Genomic DNA, 20,114 nt, shown 5'->3' with positions numbered 1-20,114 from the left:
ATCTTGGGGACATCAGGGACATCGGGGACATGAAGAATGTTGGGGACATTCGGGACCTTGGGGACATCGGGGATCTTGGGGACATGAAAAACGTTGGGAACATTGGGGACTTGGGGGATGTTGGGGACATCGGGGACGTCAGGGATGTGAAGAACATCGGTGACCTTGGGGACATGGAGGACGTGAAGAACATTGGGGACATCGGGGGTCTCGGGGACATTGGAGACATTGGGGACATGAAGAATATCGGGGACACTGGGGACATTGGGGGCGTGAAGAACATTGGGGACATCAGGAAGATTGGGGACCTTGGGGACATTGGGGACATTGGGGACAACAAGAACATCAGGGACATCGGGGACATCAGGGACATTGGGGGCGTGAAGAACATTGGGGACATCGGGGACATCCGGGACATTGGGGACCTTGGGGACATAAAGAACATTGGGGACATCAGGAAGATTGGGGACCTTGGGGACATCGGGGACCTTGGGGACATCGGGGACATCGGGGACATGAAGAACATTGGGGACCTGGGGGGTCTCGGGGACCTGGGGGACCTTGGTGACACCGGGGACATGACGGTCACCGCTGATGGAGGACAGGGCCGTGTCCCCAGGCCGTGTGACGAGGACAGAGGGGACAGGGCTGTCCCCAGCCTGGGGGACAGCAGGGACAGGAGTGACCCTGACCTTGGGGACAGCGGGGACAGGGACATCCCAAACCTTGGGGACAGGGGGGGCGGTGACAGCGCTGTCCCAAACCTTGGGGACACCGGGGACAGGAATGGCCCAGCCCCCCTGGACAGGGACAGTGGGGACAGCGGTGTCACCTCCCCAAGGGACAGTGGGGACAGGGACATCAGGGACAGGGACGTTGGGGACAGGGATGTCCCAGTCTCGAGGGACACTGGGGACATTCAGGTGTCCAAGGACAGGGACGTTGGGGACAGGGACGTTGGGGACAGGGACGTTGGGGACAGGGATGTCACTGTCCCTGGGGACATCTGGGACAAAGATGGCACAGCTCCTGGGGATGGGGACAGTGGGAACAGGGACACTGGGGACAGCGGTGTCACCTCCCCGAGGGACACTGGGGACAGGGACAGCGGGGACAGGGCCGTCCCAGCGCCGGGGGACATTGGGGACATCGTTGTCCCCAGGGCTGGGGACAGCAGGCTCAGAGATGTCACCGCCCTGGGGGACATGGGGGACCTTGGGGACAGCCCTGTCCTGGCTCTGGGGGACACTGGGGACAGCAATGTCACCCCCCCAAGGGACAGTGGGGACACTGGGGACACTGGGGACAGGGACACTGGGGACAGCGATGTCACCCCCCCGAGGGACAGTGGGGACACTGGGGACAGGGACAGCGGGGACAGGGACACTGGGGACAGCGGTGTCACCTCCCCGAGGGACACGGGGGACACTGGGGACAGGGACAGCGGGGACAGGGACACTGGGGACAGCGGTGTCACCTCCCCGAGGGACACGGGGGACACTGGGGAATTTGGGGACGGGGATTTTGGGGACGGGGAGTTTGGGGACAGCGCCGTCACCTGCCGGGCCGGTGGCATCACCATCACCGTGCTGGCCCCGCCCCCAGAGGAAGAGGAAGTCTCCGATGATGACGTCACAGCCTATGACGTCATCGCTGCCGAGGCCCCCTTGGGTGGGGAGGGCAATGACGTCACCGAGGACAGGGGCAGCCCCTCCCCTCCTCCCGCCGGTGACGTCACAGCCAAGGGTGACGTCACTTCCGCTGTGCCGGGGGATGATGTCACCGCCGGTGTCACCAACGGCGATGACGTCACTTCCTCTGTCCCGCGGGAAGCTCTCGATGGTGACGTCATCGCTGACAGTGACGTCATCGCCTCCCGCCCTGGGAGTGGCGACGCCGATGACGTCACCGTCCCCATGAGTGACGTCACCGCTGACATCATCCTCCCTGGGCGTGGCTTCATCGATGACATCATCGCCCGTGACGTCACTGATGACGTCACAGCAGAGAGCGACTTCCCGCAAGATCTGGACGATGCTGCCGATGATGTCATCACCGATGATGTACTCGCTGATGACGTCATCACCTTGCACACCCTCACTGATGACGTCATTGCCCCGGAGCGCGGCATCACTGATGATGTCATCGAGCGTGGGTTCCCCGGTGACGTCATCGCCTGGGGCGACGCCACGCCCCCACTCCCCGGGGTCGATGACGTCACGGCGGGAGGTGACGTCACCGATGACGCCGTCAGCGTGGGCGCCCACATCGATGACGTCATCGCCGTTCCCCGCGTCCTGTCCCTGCCCAGTGATGACGTCATCGATGACGTCATAGCCTGGGGGCATCTCGGTGGTGACGTCATCCTCCGGGATGACCTCCCCGATGATGTCACGCATCAAAACGACCTCCTCGATGACATCACCGAGGACGATGACGTCACCGTCCCCGTTCCGGGCTCCCTCCCTGCTGACGACGTCATCACGGCCGATGACGTCACTTCCTCCCTGCTGGGTGACGTCACCGGGGACCTCGACGGCGCCTGGGACGACCTCGCCGATGACGTCACCGCCGACGATGACATCACGCCCTTCCTGCCCTTGGAACGGCCCCCGGGCCCCGACGACGACATCGCCGATGACGTCACTGATGACGTCATAGATGACATCACCCCGGGGGCGGAGCATCCTCTGCTCGGCACCGCCCCCTTCGGCCGCCGCCACGACGCCGCCGATGACGTCAGCGACGACGCGAGCGCGGACGCGCCCCGGGGGGGCGGGGCAGGTGAGGGGGGCGGGACCGGAAAGAGGCGGGGCCTGAAGGAGGCGGGGCCTGCTCTGACCACGCCCCCCGCTCTGGCCACGCCCCCCCAGGAGCCCCCCAGACGCCCCCCCCCGGCTGCCCCCTGCTCTTCCTCGCCCTCCTCTGCCTCCTGCTCGCCCTCCTGCTGCTCGCCGGGCTCTGCGCGGTACCGGGGGGGCCCCAAAAATGGGGGGGGACCCCAAAAATGGGGGGGGACCCCAAAAATGGGGGGGGGCAGAAAATGGGGGGGGACCCCAAAAATGGGGGGGAGCCCAAAAATGGGGGGGACCCCAAAAATGGGGGGAGCAGAAAATGGGGGGGGGGGCAGAAAAAATTGGGGGGGCACAAAATGGGGGGGGGGTAAAAAATTGGGGGGGCAGAAAAAAATGGGGGAGGGACAGAAAAAATCGGGGGGTCCCAAAAATGGGGGGGGGGCGCACAAAATTCGGGGGGCAAAAAAAATGGGGGCGAGGCCAAAAATTGGGGGGGGGGGCTGAAAATGGGGGGTCCCAAAGATGGGGGAGGGGAATAAAAGGGGGGGGGCACCAAAAATTGGGGGGGGGAAATGGGGGGAGACACAAAAAAATGGGGGCGAGGGCAAAAAATGGGGGGGAGGGGCAAGAAATGGGGGGGAGGGGCACCAGAAATGGGGGGAGGGGCAAAAAATTGGGGGGGGGCACAAAATTGGGGGGCAAAGCCTTGGGGGGGGTCCCGAATATCTGGGGAGGGTCCCCAAGGGGGGGGTGGGGTCGTCCCTTTGTCCCCAAATCTGTGGGGGAGGGGTCCCAAAATTCCTTAAAGGGGGGGGGCACAAATTCCTGAGACCCCCGGGGGGTTCTGGGGGGGTCCGGGGGGTCCCCGGGGGGGTCCGGGGGGTCCCCGGGGGGTCCTGACGCCCCCTCCCCTCCCCCCCCAGGCCGTTCATTACGTCAAGGTTTTCATCATCAGCTCGGCCGCGCTGGCGGTGCCGCCCCCCGAGGCCTTCCCGTGAGCCCTGGACCCCCAAAATCACCCAAAATCACCAAAATTCACCAAAATTCACCCCAAAATCACCTCAGAATCACCCGAAATCACCCAAAATCACCAAAATTCACCTCAGAATCACCCAAAATCACCCAAAATCACCCAAAATCACCCCAAAATCCCCCAAATTCACCAAAATTCACCCCAAAATCACCTCAGAATCACCTGAATTCACCAAAAATCACCCAAATTCACCAAAATTCACCCCAAAATCATCAAAAATCACCCAAAATCACCCCAAAATCCAAATAAATCCGAATTACAGAAACCCAGAGGTGTTCGAGTCCTTCCCGTGAGCCCTGAACCCCCCAAATCCCACAAAATCCCCCAAATTCACCCCAAATTCACCCCAAAATCCCCCAAATTCACCCCAAAACACTGAAATTCACCCCAAAATCACCCAAAATCATCAAAAATCACCCAAAATCACCCCAAATCAACCAAATTCACCCCAAATTCCAACCCCCCCCCAGCCCGGCTGCCCCGGGCGGTGCCAGCGGCGAGTCCAGACCTGTCCCCTCCTGTCCCCTCCTGTCCCCAGGGCACCCCCGGCCCTTGGGGACACCTTGGGGACACCTTTGGGGACCTTGAAGAGACCTTGGGGACCTTGGGGACACTTTGGGGACACCTTTGGGGCATTGGGGACCTTGGGGACACTTTAGGACACCTTGAGGACACCCTGGGGACACCTTTGGGGACACTTTGGGGACACCCTGGGGACAGTTTGGGGACCTTGGGGACACCTTTGGGGCACTTTGGGGACACCTTTGGGACATTGGGGACCTTGGGGACACCCGGGGAACACCCTGGGGACTTTGGGGACACCCTGGGGACGTTGTTGGGGACACTTTAGGACACCTTGGGGACACCCTAGGGACCTTGGGGACACCCTGGAGACCGAGCCCTGGGCCGTGGGGACACCCTGGGGACACCTTGGGGACCTTGGGGACACCCTGGGGACACCCTGGGGACATTGGGGACACCTGGGGACCGAGGCCTGGGGACATTGTCTGGACTTGTCCCCGGTCAAGGGCAGTGGCTGCGGACAATGGGGCCATTGTCCCCAAGGTGCCACCTGCGGGGTGGGGACACCTGGGGGGGGAGGGGTGGGGACATTTAGGGGGGTTGGGGACATTTGGGGGGGTTGGGGACATTTAGGGGGGTTGGGGACATTTGGGGGGGTTGGGGACATTTGGGGGGGGGTTTGGGGACATTTGGGGGGGGTTGGGGACATCTGGGGGGGGTTTGGGGACACCTGGGGACACCTGGGGGGGGTTTGGGGCCATTGGGGACACCTGGGGGGGGTTGGGGGACACCTGGGGGGGTTTGGGGACACCTGGGGGGGGTTTGGGGACACCTGGGGACACCTGGGGGGGTTTGGAGCCATTGGGGACACGTTGGGGACACCCTCGGGTCCCGGTGTCCCCCCCCCCGAGGGGACAGACCCCCCCAGGCCGGTGCCACCCCCCCTGTCCCCACCCAGGGGACGTCCCTGTCCCCTAGCCCATAAATGGGGACAGCGGGGGGGGCCCGGCAGCGCCATGGGGGCGACACCGGGGACACTGCTGGTGGCCCTGGGGACACTGCTGCTGCTGGGGGGTGAGGGGACAGCGGGGGGGGGGGTTTGGGGACAGCGGGGGGGGATTTGGGGACATTGGGGGGGGTTTGGGGACATTTGGGGGGGTTTGGGGACATTGGGGGGGATTTGGGGACATTAGGGGGGACTTGGGGGACACCTGGGGGGCTTTGGGGACATTGGGGGGGGATTTGGGGACACTCGGGAGGGATTTGGGGACATTGGGGGGGTCCCTGGGGGACATTGGGGGGGTTGGGGACATTGGGGACACTCGGGGGGGATTTGGAGACACTCGGGGGGCTTTGGGGACATTGGAGGGTCTCTGGGGGACATTGGGGGGCTTTGGGGACATTGGGGGGATTTGGGGACAGCGGGGGGGGGCTTTGGGGACATTGGGGGGATTTGGGGACATTTGGGGGGGGTTTGGGGACATTGGGGGGGATTTGGGGACACTGGGGGAGCTTTAGGGACACTCGGGGGGGCTTTGGGGACATTGGGGGATGGGGATAAAGGGGACCCTGAGGGACAAATGCGACACGAGGGGACATCGGGGGGGACATGGGGGGGGACACGGGCGGGTGTCGCTGTCCCCCTGTCCCTGTCCCCCTGTCCCTGTCCCCACCCGTGTCCCCCCCCCAGGTCCCACCGAGCCCCTCCCGGTCCCCGAGCCTTGGGGACAGGCGGTGACGTCACTGCTGCGCTCGCTGCTGCCCGCGGGGACACCCAGGGGACCCGAGGGGACACCCAGGGGACAGGAGGGGACACCCAGGGGACCCGAGGGGACACCCAGGGGACCCGAGGGGACCCGGCCCCGCGAGCCCGGCCCGTGGCTCCAGGGCCACCCCCAGGGTCCCCAAGCGCCGCGGGGACCTTGGGGACACCCCCGAGCTCCGGCGGGACCCTGGGGACGTCCCCAAGGGGCGGCGACGTGTCCCCAGGAGGGGGAGGGGACAGCGGGGACACGGCCCCAGGGACAGGGGACAATGGGACAGGGACAGGGGACAATGGGACAGGGACAGGGGACAGATCCCCAAGGAGCGGGGACAGCGGGGACAGGTCCCCAGGAGTTGGGGACAGGTCCCCAGTGGCCGCTGCCACCTCCCCGAGGTCCCCAAGGGGAGGGGACGCGTCCCCAGGGCCACCCCCCCCGGCAGGAGTGGCCGAGGGTGGCGGCCCTTGGGGACACCGGGAGCCGCGACGCGTCCAGGGACAGCGAGGACAGCGGCGGTGAGGGGACAGTGGGGACACTGGGGACATTGGGGACAGTGGGGACAGTGGGGACATTGGGGGGACATAGGGGACATTGGGGACAGTGGGGACATTGGGGGGTTGGGGGGTTGGGGGGACATTGGGGACATTGGGGACAGTGGGGACATTGGGGACATTGGGGGGTTGGGGGGACATTGGGGACATTGGGGACATTGGGGACATCGGGGACATTGGGGGGACATTGGGGACATTGGGGGACATTGGGGGGATTGGGGACACTGGGGGGACATTGGGGACATTGGGGACATTGGGGACATTGGGGACATTGGGGGGACATTGGGGACATTGGGGGACATTGGGGGGACATTGGGGACATTGGGGACATTGGGGACATTGGGGACATCGGGGACATTGGGGGGACATTGGGGACATTGGGGGACATTGGGGGGATTGGGGACATTGGGGGGACATTGGGGACATTGGGGACATTGGGGACATTGGGGGACATTGGGGGGACATTGGGGACATTGGGGACATTGGGGACATTGGGGACAGTGGGGACATTGGGGGACATTGGGGGGACATTGGGGACATTGGGGACACTGGGGACATTGGGGACACTGGGGACATCGGGGACATTGGGGACATTGGGGGGACATTGGGGGGACATTGGGGACATTGGGGGATTGGGGACATTGGGGGGACATTGGGGACATTGGGGACATTGGGGGACATCGGGGACATTGGGGGGACATTGGGGACATTGGGGGGACACTGGGGACATTGGGGACACGGGCAGGGGTCCCCATGTCCCCCTCGTGTCCCCGCTGTCCCCTCACCGTGTCCCCTCTGCAGGTTGGGGACACTCGGAGGAGCCGCGGGAGCGGCTGTAGCGCGGGGACATCTCCTGTCCCCTCCTGTCACCTCCTGTCACTGTCACCGTGTCCCCATCAGAGTGTCACCCTGTCCCTGTCACCTCCTGTCCCTGTCCCTGTCCCTGTCCCCGTGTCCTCCTGGAGCCACCAGCTCCCTGTCCCCTCCTGTCCCCTCCTGTCCCCTCCTGTCACCGTCACCGTGTCCCCATCACCGTGTCCCTGTCCCCTCCTGTCCCCTCCTGTCCCCTCCTGTCACCGTCACCGTGTCCCCATCACCGTGTCCCTGTCCCCTCCTGTCCCCTCCTGTCCCCTCCTGTCCCCTCCTGTCACCGTCACCGTGTCCCCAGCAGAGTGTCACCCTGTCCCTGTCACCTCCTGTCCCCTCCTGTCCCCGTCACTGTGTCCCCAGCAGAGTGCCACCCTGTCCCTGTCCCCTCCTGTCCCCCCGGCCCCGCTGTCACCTCCTGTCCCTGTCCCTGTCCCTGTCCCTGTCCCTGTCCCTGTCCCTGTCCCTGTCCCTGTCCCCGTGTCCTCCTGGAGCCACCAGCTCCCTGTCCCCTCCTGTCCCCTCCTGTCCCCTCCTGTCCCCGTGTCCCCATCACCGTCCCCGTGTCCCCTCCTGTCCCCGGGCCCCCGTGTCCCTGTCCCTGTCCCCTCCTGTCCCCAATAAAAGTGGAGCAGCAGCGCCCCCCGCTCGTGCCTTGGGGACACCGGGGGGGGTTGGGGACACCCCGGGGACACCTCGGGGACACCCCCGGGCCGGGCGGTGACGTCATCGCGGCGCCGTTGCCATGGTGACTCCGGCGGGGGACACAAAACGGGGGGAAAAAAACCTCCCGAAAACGCCTCAAAACGGCCCAAAAACGGCCCAAAAACGGCCCCAAAACGCCTCAAAACGGCCCAAAAACGGCCCAAAAACGGCCCAAAAACGGCCCCAAAACGGCCCAAAAACGGCCCAAAAACGGCCCAAAAACGGCCCCAAAACGGCCCAAAAACGGCCCAAAAACGGCCCAAAAACGGCCCCAAAACGGCGCAGAATCGGGAAAAAAAATCAGCGGAGATGGAAGGGAACCGGCCAACCCCAAATCGGCCAAAAACCGCCCAAAACCAGCCCAAAAATATCCCGAAAAGAGTCAAAAATCACCCCAAAATATCCCGAAAACAGTCAAAAATCACCCCAAAATATCCCGAAAATCACCCAAAAAATCACCCCAAAAATATCCCGAAAAGAGTCAAAAATCACCCCAAAATATCCCGAAAATTGCCCAAAAATCACTCAAAAATCATCCAAAATCTGCCCCAAAACCAGCCAAAAATCGGCCAAAACCCGCTCAAAAATCACAAAAAAATATCCCGAAAATTGCCCAAAAATCACTCAAAAACCGCCCTAAAAATCGCCAAAAAATATCCCGAAAATTGCCCGAAAATTGCCAAAAAATCACCCAAAACCTCCCAAAACGCGCTCAAAAATCGCCAAAAAATATCCCGAAAATTGCCAAAAAATCGCTCAAAAATCACCCAAAAATTACTCAAAAACCGCCCCAACCCCCCCCAAAAATCGGCAAAAAAGTCCCGAAAATTGCCAAAAAACCACTCAAAAATCGTCAAAAAATCACCCAAAAATTGCCAAAAAAATCCCGAAAGTTGCCCAAAAATCACTCAAAAATCACCCAAAAATCGCTCGAAAATCGCCAAAAAATATCCCGAAAATTGCCAAAAAATCGCTCAAAAATCACCCACAAATCACCCAAAAATCAGCAAAAAAGTCCCGAAAATTGCCCCAAACTCTTCCCTGAATCCCCCCAAATCCCCCCGGATCTCCCCAGCCGCGATTTTTGGGTGTTGAACAAATTTTTGGGTCCCTGGAGATTTTTTTCGGGATTATTTTTTGTCGATTTTGGGGGGTTTAAAGCGATTTTTGTGCCCCCCCGCGAGGTTATGGGTTCAATAAATGGAATTTTCAGCTGTTTTGGGGGACACGAAGGGAATTTGGGGCTCCCCCGGGTGGGGTTTTGGGGACATTAAAGCAATTTTGGGGGAAAATTTCAGGGATTTTGGGGGAAATTTAAAGCATTTTTTAGGGAAATTTAAAGCATTTTTGAGGAAATTTAAGTGGTTTTTTTGCCATTTCAGGCATTTTTTTGGATATTGAAGCCATTTTTGGGGGCATTTAAGGCGTTTTTAGGACATTAAAGTCATTTTTTGAGAAATTTCAGACATTTTTGGGCCATTTTCCCTCAAAAATTCACTTTTTTTTCCCATAAAATCACTCTTTTTCTCCCCAAAAAATCCCCAAACCCCCATTTTCTACTTAAAAATTCCATTAAAAGCTAAAATCTCCCTTTTTCCCCCTAAAATCTGCTTGGGGTGCCCTGAATCCTGAAATTTGAGGTCCTGGAGGACCTTTCGAGGTTTTTTTTTGGGTTTCCTTAGATTTTTTATTTTTTGGTTGTTTTTGGAACCTTTTTGACTTTTTTGGGGTGGAAATTTTCTCAATTCTGATTCAAAATCCGAAATTTTCTTTATTTTGGGGCTTTCCTGGAGACATTTTGATGTTTTTTTCCCGTTTTTGAGGCTTTTTTGGAGCGTTTGCTGACCCTTTTTTAGCCATTTTTTAAAGGATTTGTTATTTTTGGGACGGATTTTTGGGATTTTCGGTGTTTTCCCCCCGTCCCCGATGTCACCGGCCGCGGTCGCGTTTGTGGCGTGGCGCCGTTTATTGTCACTGTCGCGATACAGCCCAGTGATACAGCAGCGCGTTGCCATGGCAACGGGGAACAGGCCTTGGGAGTACACAGGCCGCAGGCTTCATTGCCATGGCGACAGGAGCAGGCCTTGGGAGTACACAAGCTGCAGGCTTTGTCGCCATGGTGACAAAAGCAGGCCTCAAGCTTCGGGAGTAGGCAGGCCTCAGGCTTCATTGCCATGGTAACTTGAGCAGGCCACAGGCTTTGGGAGTAGGCTGACTGCAGGCTTCGTTACCACAGCAACAGGAGCAGGCCTTGGGAGTACACAGGCTGCAGGCTTTGTCGCCATAGCAACAGGAGCAGGCCACAGGCCGCAGAGTGTTGCCATGGCGACAGGCCCAGGCCTTAGGAGTACACAGGCCGCAGGCTTCGTTGTCACGGCGACCGAAGCAGGCCTTGGGAGTAGACAGGCCACAGGCTTCGTCGTCGCGGTAACGCGAACAGGCCGCAGGCTTCGGCCTACTCCATCCTGCGCCATTTCTGCCTCCTCTCCCCCCAAAATCCGCCCCTCCCCCATCCCCCCAACCCCCCCTTCCAAGCAGCTTCGCTCCCCTCCCCCCCCGCCAAACGCTGCCATGGTTTTGGCCCCGCCCCATCCAGTCCAAACTGGTCCAAACTGGTCCAAACTGGGCCGGCTCCGGTTGACCCAATACTGACAAAATGGCTCCCGCCCCTCCCCCCAGCTATAAAAAAACCTTAATTAGGCTTAAAAAAACCCCTCGTTATGGATAATTAAACCCCTCCCCCCCCCACGCTAAAAACGTTACAAATGGGGTGAAAAGACCCCCCCAGACCCCGCCAGGGCGGTTTGGGGGGGGGGAGGGGGGTTCCTGTCCGTGTGTCCGTCCCCGTCCGAGCGTCCGTCCCCGTCCTGCCCCTCCCCCCATCGCCGGCGCTGGGGGGGTCCCAGGGGGGTCCCGGGGCGGGGGGGATGGGCCGGGGTTACCGACGGCAGGATTCGTCTGGGGAGGGGGGGAAAGGGTTAAGGACCCCCCCAAAAAATTCCCAAAATGACCCCAAAATGAGCCAAAATCCCACAAAGTTCCCCCCCCCCCAAAAAACCCCAAAATCTGCCCCAAATCGCTTCTCAAAATCCCCCAAATTTCCCCCCAAATCCCCAAATCCCTCAAAACTCCCCCAAAATCCCCCCAAAAAATCCCCCAAAATCCCCAAATCTCCCAAAAATTCTCAGAATCTTCCCCAAACCCCCAAAAATCCCAAGATATCCCCCTAATTCCCCCCAAAATCTCCAAATTCTCTCCCAAATTCCCCAAATACCCACCAAAACTCCCCCCAGAATCCCCCAAATTTCCCAAAAATCCTCCAAAATCCCCAAATCCCCCAAAAATCCCCCCAAATCCCCACAAAACCCCAAAACCTCCCCCAAAATCCCCTAAAAAAATCCCCCAAAATCCCCAAATCCCCTAAAAATTTCCCAAAAATTTCCCAAAAAACCCCCAAAATTCCCCCCAAAAATTCCCCAAATCCCCCCAAAATCCCAAAAATCCCCCAAAATTCCCCCCCAAAATCCCCAAACCCCCCAAACCCCCCACTCACCGACCAGGAGCGCGCGGCCCCTCAGCCCCCCCTGCAGCCCCCCCATGGGGGGAGGGGGCTCTTCCTCCTCCTCCTCCTCCTCCTCCCCCCCCTGGCGGGGCCGGGGGGGTCCCGGGGGGGTCCCGGGGGGGTCCTCGGGGGGTCCCCAGGCCGCCAGCGCCGCCCCCTCCGAGGGGTAGGAGAAAACTCGCTCCAGGTGCCGCTCGCTGAAGCAGATCCGCAGCTGGGGGGGAGATTTGGGGGGAGATTTGGGGATTTGGGGAATTTTGGGATTTTTTTTTATTTTTTGGGGGATTTTTTGGGATTTTTTGGGGATTTTTTGGGATTTTTTTGGGATTTTTTGGGATTTTTTTGGGATTTTTTGGGATTTTTTTGAGATTTTTTTGGATTTTTTTGGAATTTTTTTGGAATTTTTGGGGGGATTTTTTGGGATTTTTTTGGGATTTTTGGGATTTTTTTGAAATTTTTTTGGAATTTTTTTGGAATTTTTGGGGGGATTTTTGGGGGGATTTTTTTGGATTTTTTGGGGGGATTTTTTGGGATTTTCTGGGGATTTTTGGGAGGGAATTTTTGGTGATTTTTGGGGGGTTTTTTGGGGATTTTTTTTATTTTTTGGGGGAATTTTTGGGATTTTTTTGGGGGGTTTGGGGGATTTTGGGGGGATTTTTTGAGGATTTTTTGGAGGGATTTTTTTGGATTTTTGGGGGATTTTTTGAGGATATTTTGGGATTTTTGGGGGGAATTTTGGGGGGGTTTTGGGAATTTTTTGGGATTTTTGGGGGGGGATTTTCTGGGTGTTTTTGGGGGGATTTTTTTTGAATTTTTTAAAATTTTTTTGGAATTTTTTGGGAATTTTTTGGGGATATTTTGGGAATTTTGGGGGGATATTTTGGGGGATTTTTTGGGGGATGTTTTGGGGGGTTTGGGGGGGGATCTGGGGGTGTTGAGGAGATTCGGGGGAGGATTTTGGGGTGACACAGAAACCACCCCAGGTGACCCCCGGGTGACCCCGGATGACCTCAGGTGACCCCAAGTGACCCCCAGGTAACCCCAGGTGACCCCCAGGTGACCCCAGATGACCCCCAGGTGATCCCAGGTGACAGAAATGACCCCCAGGTGACCCCAGGTGACTCCCAGGTGAACCCAGGTGACCCCCAGGTGACCCTCAGGTGACCCCAGGTTACCCCAGATGACCCCAGGTGACAGAAATGATACCCAGATGACCCCAGGTGACCCTCAGGTGACCCCCAGGTGACCCCAGATGACCCCAGGTGACAGAAATGACCCCCAGGTGACCCCGTACCTGTTTGCGCCGGGGGTCTCTCTTGGCCAGGCAGGAGCGGGACAGGGCCAGGTACCCCCCGATCACCTGGATCTGCTCGGCCGTGGGGTAACGCTTCTTGGGGGGCTCGGGGACACCTGGGGGGACACCTGGGACACCTGGGGGGACACCTGGGACACCTGGGACAGCCCCAGGGACACCTGAGGTGACACCTGAGGGGTCACCTGAGGGGTCACCCGGGGTCACACCCGGGGTCACACCTGGGGTCACACCTGGGGTCACGCGGCGGGGGCGCACGGTGATGGTTTTGCCGCTGCGGCGCTGGAGGGCGGGGTGGGGACACGGCGGGGGATGGGCGGGAGTGGACACAGGGACAGTGACCCCACCGGACACAGGGACATCACTGGACATGGGGACAGTGACCCCGGACACAGGGACAGTGACACCACTGGACACGGGGACATCACTGGACACGGGGACAGTGACCCCGGACACAGGGACAGTGACACCACTGGACGTGGGGACATCACTGGACATGGGGACAGTGACCCCTCCGGCCACACTGACCCCGCCGGACACTGGGACAGTGACTCTGGACACGGGGACAATGACCCCACCGGACATGGGGACACTGACCCCGGACATGGTGACATCACCAGACATGGGGACAGTGACCCCTCCCCCACTGACCCCTCTGGCCACGCTGACCGCACTGGACACAGGGACAGTGACCCCGGACACGGTGGCACCACCGGACACAGGGACATCGCTGGACATGGGGACACTGACCCCTCCCCCGCTGACCCCTCCCCCGCTGACCCCCGGCCACACTGACCCCTCGCCCTCGGCACAAGGAGGTGGCCCCGAGGGCGATGACCCGAGAATGACCGGGCTCGTGGTCATCACAGGTGACCCCTGACCCCTCCAGCCCTCCAGAACCTTCCAGTTCTTCACCATCCCCTTGACCGTCCCCACACCAGCGGTCACTCCCTGACCTCTGACCATCTCCACACCAGCAGTCACTCCATGACCTCTGACCATCTCCACACCACTGGTCACTCCTTGACCTTTGACCATCTCCACACCAGCGGTCACTCCATGACCTCTGACCATCTCCACACCACTGGTCACTCCATGACCTCTGACCATCTCCACACCAGCGGTCACTCCCTGACCTCTGACCATCCCTGGTCCCTCTATGGCCACCGGGCTCGTGGTCACTCTGTGACCTTCGGCCGTGTCCACGCTCTTGACCACTCCATGGGTCACCAAAGCTTTCACTGACCACTGACCTTCAGGTGACCCCGTGGTGGTGACCGCTCCGTGACCTTTGACCTTTCCTGACCCTTGACCTTCGGGTGACCCCGTGGTGGTGACCGCTCCATGACCTTTGACCTTTCCTGACCCTTGACCTTCGGGTGACCCCGTGGTGGTGACCGCTCCGTGACCTTTGACCTTTCCTGACCCTTGACCTTCAGGTGACCCCACGCCGATGACCACAGCCGGACCCTCGGGGCCGAAGCGGCTCCGCAGGCGACTGACCCGGCCCCGGGAGGGATTTTGGGGGTCCCAGGAGGGATTTTGGGAATTTTGGGGGTCCTGGGCTGGATTTTCAGGATTTTGGCAATCCCGGGCTGGATTTTGGCAACCCTGGGATGGATTTTGGGGAGGATTTTGGGGAGGATTTTGGGGGTCCCGGGATGGATTTTGGGGAGGATTTTGGGGATTTCCGGCACAGCCGCATTTCTCCAGCCCCAGGGACCCCCCCAGAGCCCCTGGCCCAGGTGAGACCCCAGACCCAGGTGAGACCCCAGACCCAGGTGAGACCCCCAGCCCAGGTGAGACCCCAGACCCAGGTGTGACCCCAGACCCAGGTGTGACCCCAGACCCAGGTGAGACCCCTGGAGCTCCTGACCCAGGTGAGACCCCCGGCCCAGGTGAGACCCCCAGCCCCGCCCCCCCCGGCCCAGGTGTGAGGCCGATCCCGGCGCGGGCGCGGCGCCGCTCCAGCAGCTCCCGCTTCCAGGGGGGCACCTGATCCCGGGGATCCCGGTGCTGATCCCGGTGATCCTGGTGATCCCGGTGATCCCGGTGCTGATCCCGGTGATCCCGGTGATCCCGGTGCTGATCCTGGTTCTGATCCCGGTGTTGATCACAGTGATCCCGGTGATCCTGCAGATCCCGGTGCTGATCCCGGTAATCCCGGTGATGCTGGTGCTGATCCCGGTGATGCCGGTGCTGATCCTGGTGTTGATCACAGTGATCCCAGTGATGCTGGTGTTGATCCTGGTGCTGATCCTGGTTCTGATCCCGGTCCTGATCCTGGTGTTGATCACAGTGATCCCGGTGATCCTGCAGATCCGGCTGTGGATCCCGGTGCTGATCCCGGTAATCCCAGTGATGCTGGTGCTGATCCCGGTGATGATCCTGGTGTTGATCACAGTGATCCCGGTTCCGATCCCATGGATCCTGGTGCTGATCCCGGTGCTGATCCTGGTGCTGATCCTGGTGTTGATCCTGGTGTTGATCACAGTGATCCCGGCTCTGGTCCCGGTTCTGGTCCCGGTTCTGATCCCGGCTCTGGTCCCGGTTCTGGTCCCGGTTCTGATCCCGGTTCTGGTCCCGGTTCTGGTCCCGGTTCTGGTCCCGGCTCTGATCCCAGTTCTGATCCCGGCTCTGGTCCCGGTTCTGATCCCGGTTCTGATCCCGGCTCTGGTCCCAGTTCTGGTCCCGGCTCTGGTCCCGGTTCTGATCCCGGTTCTGGTCCCGGCTCTGATCCCGGTTCTGGTCCCGGTTCTGGTCCCGGCTCTGATCCCAGTTCTGATCCCGGCTCTGGTCCCGGTTCTGATCCCGGTTCTGATCCCGGCTCTGGTCCCGGTTCTGGTCCCGGCTCTGGTCCCGGTTCTGATCCCGGTTCTGGTCCCGGCTCTGGTCCCGGCTCTGATCCCGGTTCTGATCCCGGCTCTGGTCCCGGCTCTGATCCCGGTTCTGATCCCGGTTCTGGTCCCGGCTCTGGTCCCGGTTCTGGTCCCGGTTCTGGTCCCGGTTCTGATCCCGGTTCTGATCCCGGCTCTGGTCCCGGCTCTGATCCCGGTTCTGATCCCGGCTCTGGTCCCGGTTCTGATCCCGGTTCTGGTCCCGGTTCTGATCCCGGCTCTGGTCCCGGCTCTGATCCCGGCTCTGGTCCCGGCTCTGATCCCGGTTCTGGTCCCGGTTCTGGTCCCGGTTCTGGTCCCGGTTCCGGCGCTGCAGCAGCTGCAGCTTCCAGGGGGGCAGCGCCATGGGGGGGGCAGGGGGAGCCCTGAGGGAAAAACGGGAATGGGGAAACTGGGGAAACTGGGGAAACTGGGGAAACTGGGGAAACTGGGAATGGGGAAACTGGGAATGGGAATGGGGAATGGGAACTGGGGAAACTGGGAATGGGGAAACTGGGGAAACTGGGGAAACTGGGGAAACTGGGGAAACTGGGAATGGGGAAACTGGGGAAACTGGGGAAACTGGGAATGGGAATGGGGAATGGGAACTGGGGAAACTGGGGAAACTGGGAATGGGGTGAACTGGGGAAACTGGGAATGGGGAAACTGGGAATGGGGTGAACTGGGAATGGGGTGAACTGGGAATGGGGAATGGGGAAACTGGGGAAACTGGGAATGGGGAAACTGGGGAAACTGGGAATGGGAACTGGGGAAACTGGGAATGGGGAAACTGGGAATGGGAACTGGGGAAACTGGGGAAACTGGGAATGGGGTGAACTGGGAATGGGGAATGGGGAAACTGGGAATGGGAACTGGGGAAACTGGGGAAACTGGGAATGGGGAAACTGGGGAAACTGGGAATGGGGAAACTGGGAATGGGAACTGGGGAAACTGGGAATGGGGAAACTGGGAATGGGAATGGGGAAACTGGGAATGGGAACTGGGAATGGGAATGGGGAAACTGGGAATGGGAACTGGGAATGGGAATGGGGAAACTGGGAATGGGAACTGGGAATGGGAATGGGGAATGGGAACTGGGGAAACTGGGAATGGGGAATGGGGAAACTGGGAATGGGAACTGGGGAAACTGGGGAAACTGGGAATGGGGAAACTGGGGAAACTGGGAATGGGGAAACTGGGAATGGGAACTGGGGAAACTGGGAATGGGGAAACTGGGAATGGGAACTGGGGAAACTGGGAATGGGGAAACTGGGAATGGGAATGGGGAAACTGGGAATGGGAACTGGGAATGGGAATGGGGAAACTGGGAATGGGAACTGGGAATGGGAATGGGGAATGGGAACTGGGGAAACTGGGAATGGGGAATGGGGAAACTGGGAATGGGAACTGGGGAAACTGGGGAAACTGGGAATGGGGAATGGGAATGGGAACTGGGGAAACTGGGAATGGGAACTGGGGAAACTGGGAATGGGAACTGGGAATGGGAACTGGGGAAACTGGGAATGGGGAAACTGGGAATGGGAATGGGGAAACTGGGAATGGGAACTGGGAATGGGAACTGGGAATTGTGGAATTTTGGGAATTGTGGAATTTTGGGAATTGGGGTCTGGGGCCGCTGGGAGGACGTGGGATGGGGACAGGGGAGGGACCAGGAAAGGGCTGAGGGGCCACCGGGGAGGGGTCAGGGGCCACCAGAAAGGGAGCAGGGGCCACCGGGGCCACCAGGGATGGGGACAGGGGACATCAGGGCCACCAGGGCCACCAGAAATGGCTCAGGGGCTACCAAGGACAGGACAGTGACCACCGGGGCCACCAAGGATGGGGACAGAGGCCACCGGGGCCACCAGAAACGGCTCAGGGACCACCGGGGCCACCAGGGAGGGCTCAGGGGCCACCAAAGTTGAGTCAGGGGCCACCAGGGCCGGGTCTGGTGGGGGGAGGGGACATTTGGGGACATCGCCCCACCCCCAAACCCCGGGGACAGAGGGGTGGGGTCCCCAAAATCCCGGGAATTCCCCAAAATCCCGGGAATTCCCCCAAATCCCAGAATTCCCCGAAATCCCGGGAATTCCAAAAATCCCGCCGGGAATCCCGGGAATTTTTGGGGGGGGGAGGGGAGGGGGATGGCGGGAATTTTTGGGGGGGGGGAGGGGTCTCAGGGGGTTCCCCTCCTCCCCTCCCCCCCCCAAAAAAATCCGCGGGAAATCCCAAAGAAACCGGAGGGAGTGGGGGGAGGGGCGCCGGGAGCATCCCGGGAATCGGCGGAAAAATCCCAAAACCGCTGGAAAAAGCCCCAAAAAGGGGAGGGGGAGGGGGAGGGGCCCTGGAGATTAAAATCCCCCCCTCCCCCCAAAAAAAAATTTGGGGAGGGGTCCCGGACCCTTCCCCCTCCCCCTCCCGGAGCGCGCGGGGTGGGGCCGGGGTGGGGGAGGGGCGGCTCCGGAGCTTTTGTGAGGAGGGGGAGGGGGAGGAAAAAGGGAGGGGGGGGGAGGGGAAATCCCGGGGGGGGGGAGGGGGGGGTTCCCCACCCCTCCCCCACCCCGCGGGGACCCCAAATTTTGGGGGGGGGGGTCCCCAAAATACTCACCCCGGGCTGGAGCGCGGGAGGAAGCGGGGGGGGGGGGAGGGGGAGGGGGAGGGGTGGGGGAGGGGCGGGGGGGGGAGGAAAAGCGGCTTTTCCTGGGTGGGGGAGGGGCGGGGAGGAGGAAGTGGGGGAGGGGCGGGAGGAGGAAGAGGAAGGAGGAGGTTGGGGGGGAGGGGGGGGAGGGGCGCCCCCGGCTCGCGCGCGGCGAAAAAAATTTGGGGGGGTGGGGGAGGGGAAATTTGGGGTGGGGGAGGGGCGAGATCCTAAAAAAAAAAAAAAAAAAAATTAAAAATCTGGGGGGAAAAGGGAAATTTTGGGGATTTTTGGGATTTTTAGGGCGGGGCAGGGACCCCCCCCTCCCCCACCCGGATTTTTTTTGGTGGGGGGAGGGGCTCGGCTTTGTGTGCGGAAATGGGGGAGGGGCTCCGGGAAGGGGGCGGGGCTTGAGGGAGGTGGGGGAGGGGCCTCGGGTGGGGTTTTTTTTTTTTTAGGGTTGCCCAAAAAAAGCGGCTCCAAAATTCTTCCGGATTTTGGGGAATTCCGCCCAAATTTTCCCGAATTTTCCTTCCCGGAATCCTCCAGAGCCCCCAGAATTCCCAAATTCCCCCAAATTCATCCCAAATTCCCCCAAATTCCTCCCAAATTCCCTTTCCCGGGATTCCCCAGACCCCAAATTCCCCCAATTTTCCCAAAATTCCTCCGAAATTTCCCCAAATTTCCTTTCCCGGGACTCTCTAGACCCCAAATCCCCCCAGATTTCCCCCAAATTAATCCAAATTTTACCAAATCCCCCCAAATTCCTCCAAAATTCCTCCAAATTCCTCTCGAATTTCCCCAAATTTCCCCCAAATTCCTCCAAAATTCCTCCAAATTCCCACATTTTTCCCCAAATTTCCCCGAATTTCCCCCAAATTCATCCAAATTTCCCCAAATTCCCCCCAAATCCCCCCAAATTCCCCCTCCCCCTCCCCCCAGCCCCTCCCCAAATTCCCGGGAGTCTCTCGGGGCGTGGGGGGAGGGGCGGCGGCCGCGTCTCCCCCTCCCCCACCCTTTAAATCGGCGGCTTCCGGGGGGGCCCCGCCCCCACCCTCACCTGCAGCCCCTCCCCCACCCCCCCCTCACCTGCGGCCGCACCCCGGGGTGGGGGTTGGGGTCACGGCGGCGTCGGCCACGCCCCAAACCTGACCCCGATCACGGACAGGTGAACCCGAGCACACCTGGACAGGTGAGCCCCAAACACACCTGGACAGGTGAGCACCAAACACACCTGGACAGGTGAGCACCAAACACACCTGGACAGGTGAACCTGAGCACACCTGGACAGGTGAACCCGAGCACACCTGGACAGGTGAACCCCAAAAACACCTGGACAGGTGAGCCCCAAACACACCTGGACAGGTGAACCTGAGCACACCTGGACAGGTGAACCCCAAACACACCTGGACAGGTGAACCCCAAACACACCTGGACAGGTGAGCTCCGAACACACCTGGACAGGTGAGCCCCAAACACACCTGGACAGG

The 20,114-nt window shown here is 60.2% G+C and overlaps 3 protein-coding genes across 3 annotated transcripts; 2 read left to right on the top strand and 1 right to left on the bottom strand.

Moving 5' to 3' along the window:
* Nucleotides 1-29: 29 nt before the first annotated feature.
* Nucleotides 30-4,061, top strand: LOC147647843 (uncharacterized). The gene is made up of 4 exons (XM_086870683.1): nucleotides 30-272; nucleotides 342-2,784; nucleotides 2,874-2,968; nucleotides 3,719-4,061. The coding sequence occupies exons 1-4, from the start codon at nucleotides 30-32 to the stop codon at nucleotides 3,791-3,793; spliced, it is 2,856 nt and encodes a 951-aa protein (XP_086726809.1). The 3' UTR covers nucleotides 3,794-4,061.
* A 1,274-nt stretch (nucleotides 4,062-5,335) lies between these two features.
* Nucleotides 5,336-9,177, top strand: LOC147647842 (uncharacterized). Its single transcript, XM_086870682.1, has 3 exons — nucleotides 5,336-5,424; nucleotides 6,041-6,628; nucleotides 7,466-9,177. Exons 1-3 carry the CDS (start codon nucleotides 5,336-5,338, stop codon nucleotides 8,253-8,255), a joined length of 1,467 nt encoding a protein of 488 aa, XP_086726808.1. The 3' UTR covers nucleotides 8,256-9,177.
* Nucleotides 9,178-10,178: 1,001 nt separating this feature from the next.
* On the bottom strand, nucleotides 10,179-18,622 carry PPP1R18 (protein phosphatase 1 regulatory subunit 18). The gene is made up of 4 exons (XM_086870742.1): nucleotides 18,595-18,622; nucleotides 13,093-16,372; nucleotides 11,790-12,012; nucleotides 10,179-11,194 (listed from the first exon to the last, which is right to left on the bottom strand). The coding sequence occupies exons 2-4, from the start codon at nucleotides 16,351-16,353 to the stop codon at nucleotides 11,175-11,177; spliced, it is 3,504 nt and encodes a 1,167-aa protein (XP_086726868.1). The 5' UTR covers nucleotides 16,354-16,372; nucleotides 18,595-18,622; the 3' UTR covers nucleotides 10,179-11,174.
* Nucleotides 18,623-20,114: the final 1,492 nt, after the last annotated feature.

This window comes from Cyanistes caeruleus, chromosome 33, assembly GCF_971803275.1.
Source record: "Cyanistes caeruleus chromosome 33, bCyaCae1.hap1.1, whole genome shotgun sequence".
Taxonomy (NCBI): Eukaryota; Metazoa; Chordata; class Aves; order Passeriformes; family Paridae; genus Cyanistes; species Cyanistes caeruleus.
This window is presented reverse-complemented; position numbering and strand designations above follow the sequence as displayed.

Coding starts and splice junctions, on each gene's coding strand:
- LOC147647843 (XM_086870683.1), top strand. CDS start 30: ATGAAGAATGTTGGGGACATTCGGGACCTTGGGGACATCGGGGATCTT. Junction 273..341: donor ACACTGGGGACATTGGGGGC/GTGAAGAACATT, acceptor GGGGACAACAAG/AACATCAGGGACATCGGGGA. Junction 2,969..3,718: donor TGCTCGCCGGGCTCTGCGCG/GTACCGGGGGGG, acceptor CTCCCCCCCCAG/GCCGTTCATTACGTCAAGGT.
- LOC147647842 (XM_086870682.1), top strand. CDS start 5,336: ATGGGGACAGCGGGGGGGGCCCGGCAGCGCCATGGGGGCGACACCGGG. Junction 5,425..6,040: donor GACACTGCTGCTGCTGGGGG/GTGAGGGGACAG, acceptor TCCCCCCCCCAG/GTCCCACCGAGCCCCTCCCG. Junction 6,629..7,465: donor GGACAGCGAGGACAGCGGCG/GTGAGGGGACAG, acceptor TCCCCTCTGCAG/GTTGGGGACACTCGGAGGAG.
- PPP1R18 (XM_086870742.1), bottom strand. CDS start 16,353: ATGGCGCTGCCCCCCTGGAAGCTGCAGCTGCTGCAGCGCCGGAACCGG. Junction 12,013..13,092: donor GAGACCCCCGGCGCAAACAG/GTACGGGGTCAC, acceptor TCTCCCCCCCAG/CTGCGGATCTGCTTCAGCGA. Junction 11,195..11,789: donor GGGCCGCGCGCTCCTGGTCG/GTGAGTGGGGGG, acceptor CCCCCTCCCCAG/ACGAATCCTGCCGTCGGTAA.